This window comes from Drosophila gunungcola, unplaced genomic scaffold, assembly GCF_025200985.1.
Source record: "Drosophila gunungcola strain Sukarami unplaced genomic scaffold, Dgunungcola_SK_2 000001F, whole genome shotgun sequence".
In the NCBI taxonomy this organism is placed as follows: Eukaryota; Metazoa; Arthropoda; class Insecta; order Diptera; family Drosophilidae; genus Drosophila; species Drosophila gunungcola.
Window position 1 is genome coordinate 9,343,342 of NW_026453197.1, and position 19,613 is coordinate 9,362,954.

At 43.9% G+C, this 19,613-nt stretch overlaps 8 protein-coding genes across 9 annotated transcripts; 3 read left to right on the forward strand and 5 right to left on the reverse strand.

The window, feature by feature from the left end:
* The first annotated feature begins 64 nt into the window (after window positions 1–64).
* LOC128262308 (cytochrome c-2) lies at window positions 65–2,745 on the forward strand. Its single transcript, XM_052996483.1, has 2 exons — window positions 65–206; window positions 2,108–2,745. Exon 2 carries the CDS (start codon window positions 2,148–2,150, stop codon window positions 2,472–2,474), a length of 327 nt encoding a protein of 108 aa, XP_052852443.1. The 5' UTR covers window positions 65–206; window positions 2,108–2,147; the 3' UTR covers window positions 2,475–2,745.
* A 544-nt stretch (window positions 2,746–3,289) lies between these two features.
* On the reverse strand, window positions 3,290–8,114 carry LOC128262296 (V-type proton ATPase subunit H). Of its 2 annotated transcripts, XM_052996468.1 has the most exons (7): window positions 7,926–8,114; window positions 7,291–7,769; window positions 6,006–6,236; window positions 5,127–5,261; window positions 4,500–5,062; window positions 4,208–4,321; window positions 3,290–4,047 (listed from the first exon to the last, which is right to left on the reverse strand). In XM_052996468.1, the coding sequence occupies exons 1-7, from the start codon at window positions 7,960–7,962 to the stop codon at window positions 3,969–3,971; spliced, it is 1,638 nt and encodes a 545-aa protein (XP_052852428.1). In that variant the 5' UTR covers window positions 7,963–8,114; the 3' UTR covers window positions 3,290–3,968. The 2 variants fall into 2 exon arrangements, with proteins under 2 accessions (XP_052852428.1, XP_052852429.1); XM_052996469.1 differs by lacking the exon at window positions 6,006–6,236 and having other exon boundaries at window positions 7,926–8,112.
* Window positions 8,115–8,437: 323 nt separating this feature from the next.
* On the reverse strand, window positions 8,438–10,147 carry LOC128262297 (zinc finger protein 883-like). The gene is made up of 2 exons (XM_052996470.1): window positions 10,125–10,147; window positions 8,438–10,072 (listed from the first exon to the last, which is right to left on the reverse strand). The coding sequence occupies exon 2, from the start codon at window positions 10,066–10,068 to the stop codon at window positions 8,494–8,496; it is 1,575 nt and encodes a 524-aa protein (XP_052852430.1). The 5' UTR covers window positions 10,069–10,072; window positions 10,125–10,147; the 3' UTR covers window positions 8,438–8,493.
* Window positions 10,148–10,225: 78 nt separating this feature from the next.
* LOC128262304 (tRNA-splicing endonuclease subunit Sen2) lies at window positions 10,226–11,098 on the forward strand. Its single transcript, XM_052996479.1, has 2 exons — window positions 10,226–10,781; window positions 10,836–11,098. Exons 1-2 carry the CDS (start codon window positions 10,343–10,345, stop codon window positions 11,096–11,098), a joined length of 702 nt encoding a protein of 233 aa, XP_052852439.1. The 5' UTR covers window positions 10,226–10,342.
* Window positions 11,055–11,630, reverse strand: LOC128262307 (COX assembly mitochondrial protein homolog). The gene is made up of 2 exons (XM_052996482.1): window positions 11,475–11,630; window positions 11,055–11,421 (listed from the first exon to the last, which is right to left on the reverse strand). Exons 1-2 carry the CDS (start codon window positions 11,524–11,526, stop codon window positions 11,117–11,119), a joined length of 357 nt encoding a protein of 118 aa, XP_052852442.1. The 5' UTR covers window positions 11,527–11,630; the 3' UTR covers window positions 11,055–11,116.
* A 241-nt stretch (window positions 11,631–11,871) lies between these two features.
* Window positions 11,872–12,796, reverse strand: LOC128262305 (probable proteasome subunit beta type-2). The gene is made up of 3 exons (XM_052996480.1): window positions 12,606–12,796; window positions 12,310–12,535; window positions 11,872–12,252 (listed from the first exon to the last, which is right to left on the reverse strand). The coding sequence occupies exons 1-3, from the start codon at window positions 12,694–12,696 to the stop codon at window positions 11,949–11,951; spliced, it is 621 nt and encodes a 206-aa protein (XP_052852440.1). The 5' UTR covers window positions 12,697–12,796; the 3' UTR covers window positions 11,872–11,948.
* A 222-nt stretch (window positions 12,797–13,018) lies between these two features.
* Window positions 13,019–14,140, forward strand: LOC128262302 (cytosolic Fe-S cluster assembly factor NUBP1 homolog). Its single transcript, XM_052996477.1, has one exon. The coding sequence runs from the start codon at window positions 13,077–13,079 to the stop codon at window positions 14,010–14,012; it is 936 nt and encodes a 311-aa protein (XP_052852437.1). The 5' UTR covers window positions 13,019–13,076; the 3' UTR covers window positions 14,013–14,140.
* Window positions 14,038–19,051, reverse strand: LOC128262292 (structural maintenance of chromosomes protein 4). Its single transcript, XM_052996458.1, has 5 exons — window positions 17,794–19,051; window positions 17,100–17,724; window positions 16,717–17,030; window positions 14,972–16,655; window positions 14,038–14,909 (listed from the first exon to the last, which is right to left on the reverse strand). Exons 1-5 carry the CDS (start codon window positions 18,924–18,926, stop codon window positions 14,349–14,351), a joined length of 4,317 nt encoding a protein of 1,438 aa, XP_052852418.1. The 5' UTR covers window positions 18,927–19,051; the 3' UTR covers window positions 14,038–14,348.
* Between the last annotated feature and the right edge of the window lie 562 nt (window positions 19,052–19,613).

A 19,613-nucleotide genomic window follows, 5' to 3' on the forward strand; every position in this document is an offset into this window, starting at 1 on the left:
TTAAAGTGGAGTATGTATCAACGAGCCGCTTTAGGAGACTGAAAAATTACGTATACAGACCAGAGTTGAAAAACGACCATACCAAAGAAACCGTTAGCGTTTTTTTAAATGTAAGCGCCGGTCACTCTGTCGCTGCAATTTCCTATCGACAAAACGCGCGGTCTTCATTCGTAAAAAATCGGCGACGCTCGACGTTTGTGTTCAATGTAAGTAGTGGGTGTAGTTTTCCAATTTTCAAGTGACGTAAATACTACCTTGAATAGTTATTGATTAGCGAGCTCCCAGCTAGATAATAATGGAAAACACTTCCGTCTAGTTTCTGTTATAAAATTTCCAGTCGCTCACTGCTGTGAAAATTATTTCCATGCAAATCATTATTTTTGGGGGATGATTCAGGTTACATAAACGTGTCCTTGTGCGTGTGTATAATAGTGCGAACTGTGCTAGGTTGTTTTTAAGAGTATTCGCTGAGTTTTCCAAACGCAAAAATTAGCAGTAATTTATTAATGGCAAAAATAGCATCCCAAAGTCACATTGCCATTGAAAAAAAGCCCCGAAGAGCGTTGATTACATGAGCAAAGAGAGTGGAGCACCCGATCATCAGCTGTCTCGCTCGCTCTGTCTGGCAAAAAATATATCAATTCTTGGAATTTTTTGTTTGCTTTGCTTTTTGCTTTAGAGTTCAAAAGCGCGCCACGTGGTTGCTAAGCAGGTTTTGATTTCCCTTGCCATTTTTTATATGGCAGAAAGGAGATGATTTCCCCTTTGCAAGGAGGCGACTTATGTAACATTCGCATTTCTAATGAAAATGGTCCAATTTTCACACATCTCTCTTAGTGTCTCTATTTCTCACCCACACATAGAAAGGTGCCTTTGGACAGCTTCCAATTTTCCAATTGCACTTTCTCTTCCTTTCACACGCACGAAAACTTACTGAAAAGTTCTCAAGGCCAAATCAGATGTTGACATTGTTGTTGCTTTCTCATCACTCACTCTCTAGGTGCATGTTAGTATGCACATAGAGAAAAACTCGTGATGTAATGATAAGTTTCGAGATTTTATAAGCACATTCACTTTTTAACCAGCTATCAGCATTTCAATTTCATATTTACAAAATTTGATGTTTTTTAATATGTCAATAAAAAAGAATATATAAAAATTAAGTATTAATTTGAGTTTCGCATTTTGATCTCATGTAAATCATCCCTTTTTTGTTAGTGCAGGTGCTTGTTTGTGTAGGTGACTTACTCATTGCAACGGCACTTTGTACTCTCCCAAGTTCAAATAGCTGCATGCAACCTATTTGCTGGTAATTAACAAGTTGACCGTAACACAAACCCTGAGAATAATAATAGTTAGGTAAACAACTAACGTTTTTTCATATGATGCTTCCTGGAGAGGTTTTTGGCCTGTTGCTGAGCGGTTCTGACGCAATTATTATTCGAATGGTGAATATTTAAGGGGAAAAAGAGTGTGAGAGCGGGAGAGTGTGGGCAACAACATGTGACCAGCGTCTGAAGCTTTTTTTGTAAGTGTGTGTGTCTGGTGACGTTGCCCTCCTCGCGCGTGAAAAAAGTGTGTGGGTTGGACGGGGGAGGCAAATGGGAATGCAGACTGAGTTAGATAATGAAAAGTTGTTCTAATTGCGGCCTAATCACTCCCAACAGCCGACTAATGCACTTAGCACTAGCGATTCTAATAATTCCGTTTCCGCAGCGAGCTTATCAATTGTTTACATAATGGGGCAAGGGGACAAATATTTTTTCACGGCTACTACACAGTGGAAAATAATTTGAAAATATGTAGTTGAAAAATTGATATTACAATTTTATTTACAAGTATCAAAAATCTGTCCATAAAACAAACCAACAACAATCAAAGGGGTTTTCAAAGTTTTTTCCAAATTAAAAATATTTTTTCATAACTAAGTTTTGTAGTAAACTACCTTTGTTTTTAATCATTTCTTTAAGACCAAATCATATTATCAATGTTGAACTTTGGAACCACGTTAGGTGACAGCAGCGATAAAGACGACTAAATTTGAGTTCTTTGCTTCTAGCTTACTGTTGATCAGTGATTAATTTTCGAATTTTCTTCTCTTCCACAGTCGAGTCCGTGTTAACACATTATCAATCACATAATCCACAATGGGCGTTCCTGCTGGCGATGTTGAGAAGGGCAAGAAGCTGTTCGTGCAGCGCTGCGCCCAGTGCCACACCGTGGAGGCTGGTGGCAAGCACAAGGTTGGACCCAATCTGCATGGACTGATCGGTCGCAAGACCGGACAGGCGGCCGGATTCGCGTACACGGACGCCAACAAGGCCAAGGGCATCACCTGGAACGAGGACACCCTGTTCGAGTACCTGGAGAACCCCAAGAAGTACATCCCCGGTACCAAGATGATCTTCGCCGGCCTGAAGAAGCCCAACGAGCGCGGCGATCTGATCGCCTACCTGAAGTCGGCCACCAAGTAAAGGTGCTGTCTATCAACTTACCAACCACTGCAGGATGTCTTACTGTATTATTGTGTTCAGTCACAGTCCGGCAAAAAACCGCAACAGCAGCAACAACTACAAATCAACAAAGTACAGACCTAAAAACTACAATTATGTTAATTATAAAGTTTAAATAGGACAATTTATTATTTAATTTAAATAAAAAGTGGAATATTTAATTTAAACCCGATGAGAATTGTGACAGCCACAAGAAAACGTTAAATAATAACTAAAAAACAACTACAAATTATTATATTTGTTTGGTTATGGAGGGATTAATAGAAGTTGGCGAGAAAGGAAATAAAAACGACCATTAAAAAATTCGGACAAAACCTTTTCTGCACAGTAAAGTGTAAAGAGGAAAGGTTACTTACTCCTGTTCTTGTATTTAAGATTCAACGCTGCCATTAAAATGCTTTAATTTAAAGGGAACTTTCCAGCTCTTAGTCATACAAAATATGTTAATTATGGGCGAAGAGAATTTCGACTAGCTAAAATATTTCTCTCATAACAATTCAGTAAAAAGCTAAAGAGAGGGTCACGTTAAACAATAAAGAGAGGTAACTAATACTGCATCACGTGCCTTTACCAAATAGTAGTGCAGAGAGGCCAATAAGAGATTCCCATGGGTCTCGAGCCCTAGATAAGAACCGATATCTAAAACCTTAAAGAAATTCCTAATCAAATATTGAGTCACACTTAGATAGCAATATTGAAAGAGAGAGGTACATTTCGCCCAACAAATTATATTACTCTCTTAAATCACACACCAATTGTTTCAAAAAACACTTGAATAATTTTGGCTAATTTATGTATATTTTCTTTTACACTCGCAAAACTTTATCATACAATTTAATAACAACTTTATTATGCAATACATGTTTTCATTTCAATTATGCTTATTTGCTTTAGTTTTTAATGAAAGAAATACTTGATAGGTTTATACAATATATTTTTGTTTTCTTTGTTTTGTTTTTTGTTTAGTTGTGGATGTGCTGACGCGATTATAATACATAAGAAGTGCATATCATCTGGTTTAGAAAAACTCTGTACAGCGGCGCACACATAAAATTAAGAACACAAATAATAATAACAACAAAATATAAACAATTGATTTGAATGGAACATCTTGAAGGATAGCTGTTTGTATTTGCTCTGCCATTACAATGAATTGAGTTTTTTGGAATGCCAACAAAAAATCGAATTGTTCTCTCAATACGTTCTATGGGCTGAGGGTGTAATGGGCGTAGACGGAGGTATGGGCTAAACAAGAACTTAGTTTAAGCAGGAAAAAAACATGCGCTTAAAGGTAGCAAGAACAAACATCAGAAATTGTGGTGGAGAAGTGGAGGATCAGGGTGGAGTTATAAATCCCTGCACGACTCTTATTGTTAGTTAAGGTCTCAGGCTGGCGGCCTGGCCAAAAAATTTGTTGTGTGCCTGTGTGCATGGATGACTGATTGATTGGACCACTTAGGCCTTGCCGGAGATAGGGGCGGCACCTTGTTTCTGGTTCTCGTTTTCCTTCTCCAACTGCTTGCCCAGGTATTCCCTAATAAAAACAAAGAGAGAAACAAAAGCTCATTGAATACACAGAGAATTTTGGTGATAATCTTGGTCAAGGATTGTAAGAAAACGATATGAGGATCACAGCACCTGTATGCGGGTTTGGGGGAGGCATGAGAGGATAGGTATTCGAAATCCATACTAACCAGTTGTGTACCATCAGTTTTTGCACGGCCAGCAGGGCTTCGTACCGCACATTGGGATCCTCGTGACCCAAATGCTGCATTACGATCTGTTTGCCACCCAGTTGCTCCAGGACACTAAGGAATAAAGATTTATAAATGTTATGTATAGTGCATTAGAAAGTTAAACGGGCTCTCGCTATTTTTTAAAGTGGGTTTTCAATTTAAATTAATTTTAATTAAATTAAAATTGATTAAATTAAATGTAAATAAATTTCAAAATAAAAGATTTCACATATCTTCACTATATACTCACTGCTTGCCGCGGGGATAGTGACGCACATACTCTCCGATGTCAAAGCAGGCGACGGAGAGGATGATGGCGTCCTTGGAGGTCTCCAGCAGGTGAACGAGGATGCGCAGCAGCTCGTAGTTCTTCTCGTTCAGGCGCTGGGCATTCTCGCGCCAGAACTTGGCCGACTTGTGGACAGGCGACCATTCCAAGCGACCGCTGCGCACCTCAGTGGCGTACTCATCGAAGGAGCTCAGGTCCTGCACCGAGTTCTGCAGCTTCTCGCTGAGGTACTCCACATCGGCGGTGATGTCCTCGTCGTCGAAACGTCGCTGCTCGAAAATGGATAGCTGCTTCAGCACCTTGCACTGGACCATGGCGATGCAATGGTCCTTGGCCACCGATGAATCCTCCGGCTTCTCGATCAAATTGCGGAAGACCGCGAGGATAATGCGGGTCACCTTCTCCTTGGCACAATCGCTGAGGATATCAGCCAGGATGGGGATCACGCTGAACTTGTTCATCTTGGCGGCCAGCAGGGGATTGAAGGTCAGCACCCACAGGCAGAAGATCAACTGGTATTGCACCTATGAATAAGAAATCGAATTTAAATTGTACCAAACAATTTACGCATTTCAATTTCAAACTCACCTGGAAGTTGACACGGGTCGAGAGTATGCGAATCAGAGTGCTGATTCCATCGACGCCCACAAAGGCGAATCGGTACTCATCCACGCGGAGCATCATCTGCAGGCACCGGGCCACCGATTGGATGTATTCGTTGTTCTATATATTAACAATAAAAGTTCCCATTAGTTTATTCTCGTATTCGACCTTACAAGTCGCTGGTTAGGTTTGTTAGTTATGACGATATCAGCTGGAATCTATTTTTCACTAGCTACAACAACGATAATTACTAAAAGCTACGTACGGTAGGGGAAACAAAGTGGAAAAGAGAGTGGACAACATTTATAGACAATTGAAGATGCAACATCAATGGGGTTTCGAACCTTATGCCATTGGTTTATCTTTGTGTAATTTTGGGTGATTTTCGTGTAGTTATAACCATCACCTGGACCTTTTATTACCGTTACACCACACTGGTATGTTTTTATTCATTGCATGACAACACTGGTTGCCAGGACCCTCGAGCCGGATTCTCCTGCTTTCCTCTCACGCGCTATTAGTCGGGTTAGTAAACAGTTACGAAATAGACTAAGAAACACAAACACTACACAAACACACGGATCACAGTCGAAAGAAGTCGATTCTTTACGAATATGATCGAGAAACGGTCCCCCTTCTTAACAACCACTTTAAAATTTTCAGTTTTAAGCTTCCAAGTTTAACAGATTTTCAAATTAATATTTTTTTAAGAAATTCCTGATCTTATCGACTGTGTTCGCTTGTGTGCCCATAAATGTTTGATAGTTTATTTGTGTTTTTGTGTGTTTTGGTGGGTGGGTAAGTGGATGTTTTGTTGTTTCGGCGATAGTATTGCTGCGAGTTTGGTTTAGTTGTTTGGAATACCGGTATCACACATTTGCCGTCCTGCTGCTGGTAATCACTGCTACCGCCCACCTCCCGATAGCTCTCGTTGGCCCTCTCGGCCAGCTCGTGCTGCTGCTGCAGCTGGGCCAGTGTGGGACTGTACTGGTGGCCATGGTGGTCTTTGTCTTTGCCATGCTGTTGATGCGTGTGCACAATGATCGTTTGTGTCCGCTTGGCCAGCAGGGCCATCTCTTGCAGATACGCTAAGCCCTAGGGTCGGATCAGAGGTCGTGGGTCGTAGGACGTGGGGGTGGTTCGTCCACAGACATCGATTCAATCGATTCATAGATGGTAAATTGCATATAAATTAAAATTGTTCACAGGGTTCAAGTGCAGCGGAACAGATAAATACGTTTTGATGACAAGAACACAAGGTAAATAACAAAATTATATTCTGGTGCTATGCTGTGAGACATGACACACGACTGCACGTGATGATCGGGAGGGGTGAGGTGGCCGGATTGTATATCCAGGATAATATACGGTTTGAATATGAAGTGACAAGATTCTGAGTGCTGATGTATGGCATAATGTAAGTAACTCATTAAGACTTCTCATTTGCTGAGATTTCACGAGTATTTTAACCAAGACAAGGTCAGTTTTGTTTGGTATCTGGACCTATCCGAGGTCTGTTTTGTTTGGTTTTAATTAGATATATTTATATATACAGAAAGAAATACTGGCAAAGCATGCAGGCAGTTGATTATTAGGTTTGTTAGCTTTAAACAGAGTTAGGTAATTAATTTAAGTTCATATCGAATGAGTTATGCATGGAGAATAGTCAAGGGATTAGTTTAAAATCTCTACAATCCCTGCTAAAATTTTGCAATTGGAAAGGAGAAATAAAGTAGTTCAATCAATCAAACAAAAATCATGCCATCTCAACATGTTATAGGTTATCAAACTTTGAAGATTATATCACATGCTGTCAGCTAACTTATAAATAAAAAAGCTAATTTTGTCTATATATAAAACAATTTGTAATAATTGCACTGGTGGCTAAATAATTCTAATTGAAATGACAGCCCATTGTTTCTACACCAGTGCAAGAATTGCTTATACTTGCAAATTTGTACTAAATACAAAATTATTAGCAATATTTGCACTGGGAACATTTTATCCAATCTTTCACCAGTGCAAGAATTGCTTAAAAATAGTTGCTGAAACATTCTTCACATGCTCTTCTGCCCTTATGTACAGATCATAGACAACATATACATGCTCTCGGAGGGCTCATACCTAGCTCACGCACATGCAGACTTACATTGCTGGCCAGCTGATCCTTGAGGAACTGCAGATAGAAGTTCAGATCGGACTTGGGCATGGTCTCGTGGCCCCAGCAGGCGAACTTGGCCAGGATGCGCGACGACATGTTGACGATGAAGCCGTCCTGGCGGTTCAGCAGGTTCAGGAACGGACCCCAGATGCACTGCTTCAGCTTGCCGGCCGTCTCGTGGAACAGATCCACCCGCGAGCGATCCTCCTGCAGCAGGTCGTCCAGCAGCACGAGTATGTACTGGATGGTCGAGTCCTTGGACAGATGGGAGACCAGATTCAGCAGCGTCTTGACCACCTGGCTGGAGTTCTGGGCCAAGTGGCTGGCACGTGACTTGTCCAGGGCGCTGATCGCCTTGTAGTCCTCCTCGCTGATCATCTGCGACTGCATGTAGGATGCCCAGTTAATCGTCCTGGTCCTGATGTCCGCCGCCTGCTGCTGCAGCACCGAGGTGGCAGCAATCATGTCTACGGTCGTATGGATGTCCAAGAAACCAGGTTAATGGGGGAGTTATATATGATGGGGTGCTTCCCTGGACAGCCAGTTAGCACCCCCACACCCACACACTCGTACTTCGATTTTTCCACAGAGGTCGAGTGCGGGGCGCAGAAACGGAAACTCACCGATGTTTTCCTCGGGCAAATACAAGGCGGTAGTCATTTTGAGGGCTTTCTTGCGACGACGCTCGGCACACACAAATTCAAGCACAGAATTTATGAAAATTTATCAAATATAACCGAGTGTTTTTCACACTACGCACCGAAATTCAGCTGACTGGTCTTGTGACTTTTCTGCATAGAGGTGGGAAGACATCGTGCCAACATCGATGTCATCGATGTTTTCAATCGGTTTCATCGATGTTTGGCGGGGCAACATCGGTGTTTTCCCATCTCTACTCAGCTTTCCCTCTGCCGCAGCGCTGCCCAATGTTAGGAAACGGCTAAACTAACATAGAAATGTTAAAAAAACAACGATTTAACATTGCCGTTACAAAATCGACGATTTTGAATTCCGAACTTTGAATAAAACTTGCCTATATCAATATTTATGAACAACATTAATAATGACCTATTATCAATTTTTTCTGCTAACCCACCACCAAAGAATAAATTCTTTACATCCAAAAAAAAAAGTATTTAAGTTTTGACAATGTATTATTTAAAAATATATTTGGAAGCTATGATATAATCGTCAATTTGAAGTTTCAAGCTTGCACATCCTTTGGTGTTTGTGCATATTTGTACTAACCGAAAAAGACTTTGGGCAAAAAGCGCACTTATAGGGTTTTTCACCCGTATGAGAACGGTTGTGATTTCTAAGATCGCTGGCACGGGAAAAACTCTTTTCGCAGTCGTCACACTTGTGAGGTTTGTCCCCAGAGTGCAGCCGGGTGTGTCGATTCAGATTCGATGTGGACAGGAAGGACTTCTTGCATTGGGAACACCAGTACGGGTTGTCCTTGCCCCGCTTTATCTTGTGAGTCAACAAGTGGGCCTTGAGATGATAAATCCGTAAATAAGTCTTGGAACATTGATTGCACTTATGCGGTCTTTCTCCGGAGTGGGAAAAAACGTGGGCTCTGAGAGCATAGGGACGTGCGTAGGAATTTGGACAGTGGGGGCACTTGTACGGTCGTATCTCCGAGTGGCTCAAAAGGTGTCGACTACAGCTCGAGGAATACGGAAAAGACTTGGGACACTGGGGACATTTAAACTTCCGTTTCTTAGTTTCCGATGTAGTTAGAGTCTTTGGACTATCGGAGTGATCCTCAATGTGTTTCTTTAAGTGTTGTGCCTCCGCAAAAGTCTTTGGGCAATAGGAGCACCTTAACCGCTTACTATGTGTACGGGCATGCAACTTAAGGGATTTTGAATTCTTGAAATACTTTGGACAATAATTACATTTGTAAGGCATATAAGCAGTGTGTTTAAGTTCTGATGCAGGCAAATCAGATTTCGATCTATCTTTTTTATCGGTTTTATCTCCCGAATGGTTAGGAATGTGTTGCTTTGAATTGGTTGCGTGTGTAAAAGATTTCACGTGCCGTTTACTTTGCTTTTTTTTAGGAGGTGAATCTGTTACAGGCGGCGGAATATAATCGTCCTCTTCGTAAGCGATGGTTTTAGGATCTGGTTCAGACAAACCCCACGTTGGACATTCATCGGCATCATCTCCCGAATGGGTCAGTATATGTTGACTAAACTGAGAAGCCACCACAAAAGACTTTGGGCACAGGGAACACTTGTAGCGCCGTTTTCCGCGAGAAGATATGTCCGTAAGCTTTGGAATGGTATTATGATCTGATGCAGCCTTAAGAGAATTGTCATTTTCACTGACTTCTATCTTGCACACGTCTTCCTCGAACAGATCGTTATTTGATTGATCAATCTTGTTGCGTGATACTTCACAAACTGACTCCATGTATATATCATCATCAACAGGCTCGTTTTTCACCCGGTACTCCAGGGCATTATTATCTGGAACATGGATCCCCCTTCCCACGTCGTTAATCGAGTCATCGCCATCCGAAAAACTGCATAAATCCTCCTTTTCGAACTTTCTGGTAAACTCAAATGTGGCTCGAGCATCCTTTAAGCATGTTGGGCAGATGGTTTCCGGAAGTAGGTCTCCTCTTTTAACTTGATAGCCGGACCACTGGGCAATCAATTCCGAAATGCATATTTCCTGTTCTGGTTCACTATCGAATATATTGATCATATCTCCGCCCTGTTGCAGGCAAACTCGGCATACTTCATCCTCTTCCATTTTTCTAAAACAAAGTTATTATAATAGGACTAATTTAGGTCTTTGTTTTTGTTTACCATTATTTCAGTATGACCGTGCATGGAATGTTACAATATACCATCGCTAATATTTTCTGAAGAAACCAAAACTCTTTGTTTTGGTATTTTTGCCTGAACCAAACTATTTATTTATTTATTTTGTCAATTATAGTTTGTATAAGAATGTTTTAAAATCATCTTTAATAATAATCTAACGAAGTCGAATTATTTGAATTTCAACGTAGGGTCTTTAAAAAATGCAGTTTACATTTCCCTGTAAAAGAAAACGCTGCTATAACAAAAACTTTAGCTTCACACCGTTTCCGAGTTGCGAAAATCGTAATCGTGTTCAAGGAAGATTTACAGGACTCTCTGTGGAGATAATTGATCCGGGTGGGGCTAAATCGCTGTATGACAATGGTTGTTTTGGCAAAGGAAGCAAATCCCGAGGAGGACCGACATCTGGGGATGAAGATGAAACGCTGCTCCTAGGAATGGAGGAGTCCTGTTTTCTGGCCTACTTCCTAGAAATTTTAGATATAAAGAGCCCAACTGGTGCACTTATGGACTTCCACATGTTTTTTAAGGCGGCAATCGAGCTAAATGAACGATTTGTGGAAAACTTGGCATGTTATTTGTATCTAAAGTCCAAGAATTGGGTGATCAAGAGTGGCATCAAGTTTGGCGGGGATTTTCGTAAGTATTTTGACACTTAACCTTCTCAACACTCGGTAACATCTCTTGTTTTAGTTGTCTACAAACAAAGTCCCAGTTTGTACCACGCCAGCTTCCTGGTCATTGTTCAAATGCCCTCTGACTTGGATTACTATAAGTCAAAGAACTTGAAAGGCGTTCAACGGGTGGCTGAAACTTCGGATAAGGATGTGCTGCTTCTAACTGTCCATAAACCTAAGGATATAGCTAAGCCAGAGGACCTTCAGGAAACCCGAGTAACAGAGACAATTGTGCGACGTTTCAATTACTTAACTTTTGTACAAAGCAAACAACAATAAGGAACTATTCCCAGGATTCTATAACTTCTCCAGGCGATGCTTTTTGGGTATGCCGGTGCTCCGGTAATCGGACCGTTCTTGCAAATATATCTGTTTGCACTCCTCCTTGAAGGCCTCGTTTTGATACCACTGGGTGAGGCATTCCTTCAGGGCTGAGTTTTGCTTTCGGCAGGTGGCCACCATTAATATGCTGCTGGCCTTGCAGCATTCCTGGAAATCGGCCACCTCCTTGGAGCAGAACTCCGCCTTGGCCCGATCCCGCATTATCTTGGGTATCAGCACTTCCCGCTCCACCTTGCGCAACCTCGTATCGTTGGGGTCACCTAGCAGGATGATTATCAGTGGACTGGTTCAATTATTTACTCTGAGAACTCACCAAGTCCATGGGGATTAAGGGGATCCACGGTTGATTGTTGTTCGAGGCTCATGTTGTCTTAAAAATTTATTATTTATTTTGTGTAACAACTTTTAGTGTGACTGCCCGTGAAACAAAAGAAAATACTTGAGATATCAAAATACCACTTAGATACTGAAAGAAATTCTTTTTCGAGTTTGTAAATAAAAGAAAAATTGTTTGAAACTTAGAATAAAACTATTAAACGAACCTATTTCGTATAATTTTCTAAGCATTTAAGACGCTATTATTTCGTTCCACTTCTTTATAAAAATAAAATATTTGTGATCAAGCGATTTGTGCCTAAGAAATATATTAATCCTTTAAGGCAAAAAAGAAAACTATGGAATAAGATTATCGTTCAATAATAAACCCCGACTTCGTACCAAAGTTTGCCAAAATCCAGGCGCATTTTATTACAAATTGTGCATTTAGAATGCTCAAATAAAAATCTAACTAAGCGGAGGCATTGTATTCGGCGAGGCTCTTGGCGCTAATGGGTTCCAGATTCCGCACTCCATCCTTGTCCACCACGGCGACATTGAAGTTCTTGAGGTTGACGACCAGTCGCTTCTGGATCTCGACAATGCACTTCTTGAAGACATCGTAGGCCTCCTCCTGGGTGATGTTGGGGTGCCAGTAGCGATCGTAAATGCTGGACGCGAAGACCGCACCATAGCCATGACCGGCATAATTGAGGGACTTGGCATTGGCCAGGTAATCGATGAAGGTGAGCTCCGGACCCTCGTTGGGATCATAGCTGGACGGTGGAATTTATGTTATATTGTTGGGATTAACTGATAGACTGCATCCTTACCCAGCCACAAACATAAACACCTGGTAGGGCGTGCGACTGCGAAGATATTCGGCCAGATTCTTGCGCGTGAAATGCGCCGCCGCATGTGGACTCAAATCGTAGCCATTGCGCATCTTGTACAGCGCTATGTTCTTCGAAATGAACTCGGTAAACTGCTCCGTATCGCCCGATTCGCCGGTGGTTGATATTAGCAGATTGTCCGACACCTTGTGGATTTTGTTCTCATCTGGAAAAGGTGCGAGCAAAGCCAGCAAATGAGGCACAAGCCGCCAAGAAAAACGAGACTCCGTGCTTACCCTCCTTCATTACGATTATGGAGCGGGCGTGGGTGGTGTCTGCCGCCAGCATCACAAAGTCGGGACCCTTGATACCCAGAAGTGTTTCCATGTTGCAGTTATTAACGTACTTTCGTGGGTTTCAAGAAAATTCCAAGTTGTTTGTGAGTTGCCGAAATGCAATGACAAGCAATAGTTTGGTGAAGTGTGGCCGTCTGCGTGGGTACAAAAAATACCAAAACTCTGAAAAATACTAATTTAAGCTTTCTTGTAAAAAGTTAAAAATATTTGTATTCGTTTAAATTTATTTATTAGTTTAAAAATAAAAAGGTTTTTTTTGGAGAACAAATAATATATTTCACAAGCTTAAATTAAGTTCAAATTTAATCTTTGGTATTAGGAAATTTAAAAACCTAATCTTTTCTGGGCACACTGGCCTAGGTTATCGCGCTACTATTTTTTATTTCACAATAAAGTTTAACTATTAAAGCCATGCAGGCACCCCCACCGGAACATTGTCCTGGAACGGAGAGCGAGCAGGCGGGCAAGGTGAGCGCCTGTGCCGGCTGTCCCAACCAGAGCATCTGCAGCGATCCCAGCAAGAAAGTCGAAGATCCCGGCAAGGCTTTGGTGGCAGAATCACTGAAAGATGTGCGAAACAAGCTGCTGATACTGTCGGGCAAGGGCGGTGTGGGGAAGAGCACGGTGACCAGCTTGCTGACCCGCTTTCTAGCCAGGAGTTGTCCGGAGAGCAACTTTGGCGTCCTGGACATCGACATCTGTGGTCCATCGCAGCCCCGTTTGATGGGCGCCTTGGGGGAGAATGTGCATCAATCTGGTTTTGGCTGGTCGCCCGTGGGAATCGATGACAATGTGTGCCTTATGTCCATCGGGTTCCTACTTGGCTCCGTGGACGATGCCATCATTTGGCGAGGTCCCAAGAAGAACGGCATGATTCGACAGTTCTTGAGCGAGGTGGATTGGGGTAATCTGGATCTGCTGCTGCTGGACACTCCGCCTGGCACCTCCGATGAGCATCTGTCGGTCGTTTCCTACCTGAAGGACGACAACAAACCGGAATCCCTTCGGGCCGTCGTCGTGACCACGCCGCAGGAGGTGGCTCTCCTCGATGTACGCAAGGAGATCAACTTTTGCAAGAAACAAAACATACCCATTGTGGGCGTGATCGAGAACATGAGCAGTTTCCGTTGCGGCAATTGCGGAAACAGCTCGGAAATCTTTCCAGCCAAAACAGGAGGAGCTGCAGCCATGTGCGCCGAGATGGGAGTACCGCTGTTGGGCTCCTTGCCGCTGGATCCCCAGGTAGCCAGGGCCTGCGACTCTGGCGAGGATATAACTGATATCAAAAACACCACCACTGAGGCGTTGGAAGGGATTTGCTCTAGGATTATGGCTAGCTTTACTTAGTTATGTAAATATAAAAAAAAAATAATTTCAAATAAAAAACATTGCCAAAAGAACTGCCTTTATTAAACTTAAAATACAGGTTAGCCTTTTACACATTTTTCTTTGCCATTGGCTGCTGTACTTTTTCTTAAAAATAACTAGTGTTTATTGATTTTTGTTAACGTAAATTACTGAATAAATATAAATCATATTAAAGCCCGCTTTCCCACCAACGTTTAAATTAATATATAATAACGATTTTTGCCGTTTACAACTTGCAGCCTAACATAAAGATGAGTAAACGGGCCTCAATCAAGCTACAGCTTACTATGGAATAATACTTTAAATGTTTTGCTTTTAAACATTATCCACAGTTGGGGATGAGGGCGGGCTCTCCAAGTTAACATCCGTGGAGAATCTTTGCGGGGCATTTGGCACTTCAAGTACATCTTTAACTACGGCGCGGTCCACATTTTGTTCAAATGTGGTACCTCTTCCCGTGCTCTCGATTGTCGGAGCAAAAGTGGTTTCTCTTCCTAGCTGACGGCTCGTTTGGCTTCCTGGCTCTGACGGCCTGATGGTTTCTCTTGCCGTGCTTTCCAACGGCGGAGCAAAGGTTGTTTCCCTGCCCAACTGTTTGCCCATGTGGGTGACTTGTTCTGACGGTCTGGCTTGAGAATCCGGTGATTGGTTCTCATTGTTCACGGGCAGCAAGGTTTGATCCTGCGCGACCGTTCCGCCTGCATACTGACTGTGCGGACGCGTCGCCTGCTTACTGGCCAGGTCGGGCGGATGGTTTCGCACGGTGCACGACGACGTGCAGTCGCTGACTTTGTATATGCCCACCAAATAGTTGGCCAGTTCGAACATGTTTACACGGAGTGAAACAATGATGAACTGGGCGTTCTTCGTACGTTCCTAGGAAATAGAATACGTTGCGTTAGTACATATTAATAATAATAAGTAATGAATATATTCACCTTAATATAGTGGCCCACAATGGACACATTTTTGAAATCAAGCGCCGCATCAATTTCATCCATAAAGTACAGCGGAGAGGGCTTGTAGTAGTGCAGGGCAAATACCAGGGCCAGCGAGGAAAGAGTCTTCTCCCCGCCCGAGAGATTCGAAATGTATTTCCAGCTCTTCTTGGGCGGCCGCACCGTGAAGTTAACACCCTCATTGAACGGGTCCATGGAGTCCACCAGCTCTAGCTCGGCGTCGCCGCCCAGCGTAATCATCTGGTACATTTCCTTCAGTTTTCGCGTGATGATGAAGAATCCAGACATAAACTCATTGTAGCGACGTTTTCGCACCTCCTCGTACTTGTCGCGCATCTCGTTTCGCTTGGAGGTAATGTCCTCCAGGACACGGACGCGGTCCAGGTAGACGATGCGCCTTTCGTTGAACTCCTTGATGCATCCCAGGTTGGGCTTCTTTGTTTTTAGATCTTCCTCCAGCATAGTTTGCTTGTACTGCAGCGCCTCCAAGGACTCCGCTTCCAGCTCCTCCTCACTGAGCTCTTTGAGGGGCGCTGGTGGTTCCGTTTCTCCAGGAATCTCGTTGAGCTTCAATGGGACCAGTTGTGACTGCCAACCGGGAATTTCTGCCTTCACCTTATTCATCTTTCCTGCAGCCGCTTGCAACTTTGCATCTATTTCAACGCGATCGAGGTTTCTTTTATTTTCCTCCTTGGTGATCTCATCAATTTGTTTCTTGATATCGGAGGATTGAGATTTGGCGCCCTCGATGGCTGCGTCCGCCTCCCCGGCTTCCTTTTCCAGCGCCTCCTTCTTCTCCTGACACTTATTGCGGTCCTCGTTTAACGATTTCAATTTCTCCTCTGCAGCTGTTATATTCTCTCGAAGATTATTATTGTTTTCAGAGATCTTCTTAATGTTGCGATCAGCGGAGGTCAAGGCCACCTTCAAGGAGCGCACATTGGCGGCCAGCTTCTCGATCTGGCTGCCCACTTTCTTGATTTTGGCCTCCACGGGCTTGACGTTGTCGTTCCTCAGGGTATCGTATTGGGTCTGGATCTCCTCAATTTGGCTGGTTACAGCCTGCTCGGCGAATTGGGCTTGTTCCACCTCTTGCTTGGCTGCTTCTATTTGCTCCTCGAGCTCTTTTACGGCACCCTCGTCCGTTGTCTTCTTGAGCATCCGCTGGCGCTGCGCCTCGCACTGTTTCAGATTGCTGGCCATCTGCTGCTCCAGGGAAGTAATGCTCACCGCCAGCTTCTTATACTCCGCCTCGTCCCGCTGCAGTACCATCTTCAGGGTTTGAATCTCGCGCTCAAGACTACCTTGCTGCTCCTGGCAGTAGTTAACCCGCGTCTGCAGCTCCTCCGCCTGAATCTGCATCTCTTCCAGAGCCTTCTGTGTCATCTGCGAGCTGTCAGCCGATTCTGCCGTCTTGGTGCGCACCTGGGTGTCCATTTTACCGCGGACAGGGCGATTGCCGCCACCGGACATCGTGCCCGTCATCTCGATCATCTCGCCACGCAACGTCACCACCCGGAAGCGTTCTCTGCCGTAGGCAATCCGTGTGCCCTGGTCCAGGTCGTCGCACACCAATGTATTTCGCAGGGCGAAATAGAAGGCTGTCCTCACACGGTCGTCCTCCACCTTAACGAGATCGTATAGTCTAGGAACGTTTTCTGGTCTGCAATTTAGTTAGAAGCCGGTTAACATCAGGCAAATCTAAATATCGATTATTGACTTACGTGTTTATCCTTGAATTGGCATCGCGACGATGTTGCTCAATCTTGTCCAGCGTGATGAACGTTGCTCGGCCCACGTTGTGCTCCTTAAGGGCGGCAATGGCCGCCGCTGCTGTGTCATAGCTGTCCGTGACAATGTTGTCCAAGCGTCCACAAGCAGTAGAAATGGCCACATCATACTTGGCATCTATGCCACCCAAGTCACCGAGGCGTCCCAGAATGCCTGGGATTTTGCCCTCCATCTTGAGACGCATTAGGAAGTTCAGAACTTTGTTATTCGAGCGCTGAGCCTGCATAACGCTCGATCTTTCGTTGATCTGAAGGAAGGATTATTAACAATATAATATTGTATACTATCAGATTGGAGAAAAAGAAGTCTTTGTTACCTCTGTTCTAAGTTTGTTGCACTGCATGGATAGGTTACGCTCCTCTTTGACCATTTTATCCACTTCCGCTGTCTTGTTTGCTATTTCGCTCTTCATGCGAGGAATGCTTTCATTCAACTCATCCACCCTGGTCACCTTCTCCTCGAGACTCTTTTGCGACTGCTCGTATGAGCTCTTTAGGGTCTCATATTTCCTGGACTCGGTGGTCTCTGCCTGTTTGAGGATCTTTAACTGCGACTCGAGCACCTGCAGCTCCGCTTTGGCCGCATTGACCTTCCCGTTGAGGCCCACCAAATCGTCACTGAGCTGCAGGCGCTTCTCGGTCAATGGGGCCGTGGTATTTGTGAGCTCGGCCTGCTGCTTTTCGAGTTCTTCATTCAGCGTCACCTTATTCTTTTCCAGACTCTCCAGTTTTTGAGTGCAATCCTCGATCTCGCGTTGATTTTTTTCAGGCAACTTGTGCAGATCCTCCAGCTCCTTATCGTTCTTCTCCACCTGGGTTTTGTCCTTCTTGCGCTGTTTGTTTGTGCTCTCCATGGTGCTTTGGATTTCGGTGTGGGCCCTCTCGACAGTCGCCAGCCTTTTTTTGATTTGTTCGCGCGTCTTTACCAAAGATTCGTAGGCTCTAATAATAATAATAATAATAACGAATACATTAAAAAATATCTTAGTAAAGCGGAAGATTTGTGCTTACTCGATTTCCTTTCGGACTACGGTCTCCTTCTCTTCCCGTTCTTGTCTCAGGGCAGCAGTTCCCTCGTCGTGGGTTTTGATCTCTTCCACACACGTTTCGTGCTCCTTGGTGTACTGCTCCAGCTTGGTCTTCTTGATGCTCACAATTTTCTGGATGTGAACGGACTTGGTGCGCACCATCTCGTTCTCCTTTTTCAGATAATCGACGGCCTCGTTGAAGGGCTGCTCCAGATCCTTCATCTCACGCTCAGCCAGCTTGCAGCGGTTGTGCTTCTCCGTGCGGTCGTCGGTAAGCTGGTCCACCCTCTGGTTGATCTGCTGCAGCGGGCGAATATAACGTTTGGTGCCCACAATGTCCTCAAGATATTCCAGCATTCCCGTTTCGTTTTCCGTCTGCCCCTTTGGCTTCATCATGGCAATGGACTCCACTTCGCCCTGCAGGATGAGGAAGCGATTGTGCTCCAGATCCACATGGTGCTGCTTAAGCAGTTTGGCCACATCTTTGAGCTGGGCCCGCTTTCCGTTCACCATATAGTAGGAGGAGTTGTCCGACATGGCTGTGCGTTCGATGACAATGTTGGAGTTCGGCACATCTTCGCAGCTGCCGTCGCCCTTGTCTACAATCTGCTTGAAGTGCACCGCCACCGAGCAACTCCGCAGATTTTGGAATTTCGAGGAGGAGTGGATCAGGGTTGAGACGCGCTTGCAGCGAATGCGGTTCGCACGGCAGCCAAAGACGAACATCATGGAGTCAATGACATTGCTCTTGCCACTGCCATTTGGTCCAATGATGGCCGTGAAACTCTGGTGGAACGGTCCCAGTACCACTGTGCCGGCATAGCTCTTGAAATTGTGGTTCACAATCTTCGCGATGATCAGCCGCGGCCCCACGCTCTCCATGGAGCAATGTGGCGGAACAGGAGGCGGAATGTATATGTCGCCGATCCGGGTGCCGCCCTCCTCGTCATCGAAGATCAGGGCATCGTCCAGGGCGTCCATGGCAGCGTCCTCCTCCTCCTGCTGTTGCTGGGCCCGCAATTGCTGGGCAGTTAGTTGCGGCACCCGGAACTGACCGCTCGGACTTGCACCCTGGCCTCCCCTGGGCGTGCCCTTGCTGGGACGCGCCTTCTGCATCTTGTCCCCTTTCTTAAAACTATTCGAACTTGGTTAAGCGATGTAAAATCCTCAAAATACGAACTTAACTTCCCAGGCGCCAAAGGAAAAAGACGCTAAAGATGGGAGAGTCATCAACGCTTTCAAAACATCGGCGATATCGATGTTTGGCGGGGCACCATCGCTGTTCTCCCATCTCTAACGTGTCTCCGCTAACTGGGGAGTGAGTATCCGCTAAAATAATAAGAACGGCCACACTATTATAATTTGGCGCCGATGACTTTTGTATTTTGGCGCTTTTGAAAATTTATTTGAAGTTCAGGTAACGGGTTTGTAGCATTTTGTTTTATTATCTGACACTTATTTTCAAATAATATTTAAAAATATCTAAAACAGCATGCCAATATTTTAATTGACTCTTTTTAATAAAGTCAAATAAAATAAATTTTATAATTATAATTATAGTAAGAAATTATGATTTAGACATATTTAAAAAATATATTTGCCGTGAGCAGAAGTAGTAAAAAACTTTTCAAAAATTAAAAACCATTTTTAAATGAAAACCCAGCGATGTAGTAACATTGAAATTTGTATACCTTGTTTTGTGAATAAATTATTTAATAAACCTATAGCAAAACAATATGCTCTCTGGCTCACTAACATAAATATAGCACCGACTGCGAAGAGCTTTCTCTGGGGGACTCTCAA

Excerpts from the sequence above, each read along its gene's own strand:
- LOC128262297 (XM_052996470.1), bottom strand. The coding sequence starts at position 10,068 with ATGGAAGAGGATGAAGTATGCCGAGTTTGCCTGCAACAGGGCGGAGAT.
- LOC128262302 (XM_052996477.1), top strand. The coding sequence starts at position 13,077 with ATGCAGGCACCCCCACCGGAACATTGTCCTGGAACGGAGAGCGAGCAG.
- LOC128262307 (XM_052996482.1), bottom strand. The coding sequence starts at position 11,526 with ATGAGCCTCGAACAACAATCAACCGTGGATCCCCTTAATCCCCATGGA. Across the intron at positions 11,422-11,474 it reads CCTTAATCCCCATGGACTTG|GTGACCCCAACGATACGAGG; the intron begins GTGAGTTCTCAG and ends TCATCCTGCTAG.
- LOC128262305 (XM_052996480.1), bottom strand. The coding sequence starts at position 12,696 with ATGGAAACACTTCTGGGTATCAAGGGTCCCGACTTTGTGATGCTGGCG. Across the intron at positions 12,536-12,605 it reads CATAATCGTAATGAAGGAGG|ATGAGAACAAAATCCACAAG; the intron begins GTAAGCACGGAG and ends CACCTTTTCCAG. Across the intron at positions 12,253-12,309 it reads GTGTTTATGTTTGTGGCTGG|CTATGATCCCAACGAGGGTC; the intron begins GTAAGGATGCAG and ends TCCACCGTCCAG.
- LOC128262308 (XM_052996483.1), top strand. The coding sequence starts at position 2,148 with ATGGGCGTTCCTGCTGGCGATGTTGAGAAGGGCAAGAAGCTGTTCGTG.
- LOC128262304 (XM_052996479.1), top strand. The coding sequence starts at position 10,343 with ATGCAGTTTACATTTCCCTGTAAAAGAAAACGCTGCTATAACAAAAAC. Across the intron at positions 10,782-10,835 it reads CAAGTTTGGCGGGGATTTTC|TTGTCTACAAACAAAGTCCC; the intron begins GTAAGTATTTTG and ends CTCTTGTTTTAG.
- LOC128262292 (XM_052996458.1), bottom strand. The coding sequence starts at position 18,926 with ATGCAGAAGGCGCGTCCCAGCAAGGGCACGCCCAGGGGAGGCCAGGGT. Across the intron at positions 17,725-17,793 it reads GTAGTCCGAAAGGAAATCGA|AGCCTACGAATCTTTGGTAA; the intron begins GTAAGCACAAAT and ends TATTATTATTAG. Across the intron at positions 14,910-14,971 it reads TTGTGGGCCACTATATTAAG|GAACGTACGAAGAACGCCCA; the intron begins GTGAATATATTC and ends TCTATTTCCTAG.
- LOC128262296 (XM_052996468.1), bottom strand. The coding sequence starts at position 7,962 with ATGACTACCGCCTTGTATTTGCCCGAGGAAAACATCG. Across the intron at positions 5,063-5,126 it reads CGACCCGTGTCAACTTCCAG|GTGCAATACCAGTTGATCTT; the intron begins GTGAGTTTGAAA and ends TCTTATTCATAG. Across the intron at positions 4,048-4,207 it reads AAACTGATGGTACACAACTG|GGAATACCTGGGCAAGCAGT; the intron begins GTTAGTATGGAT and ends TGTTTTTATTAG.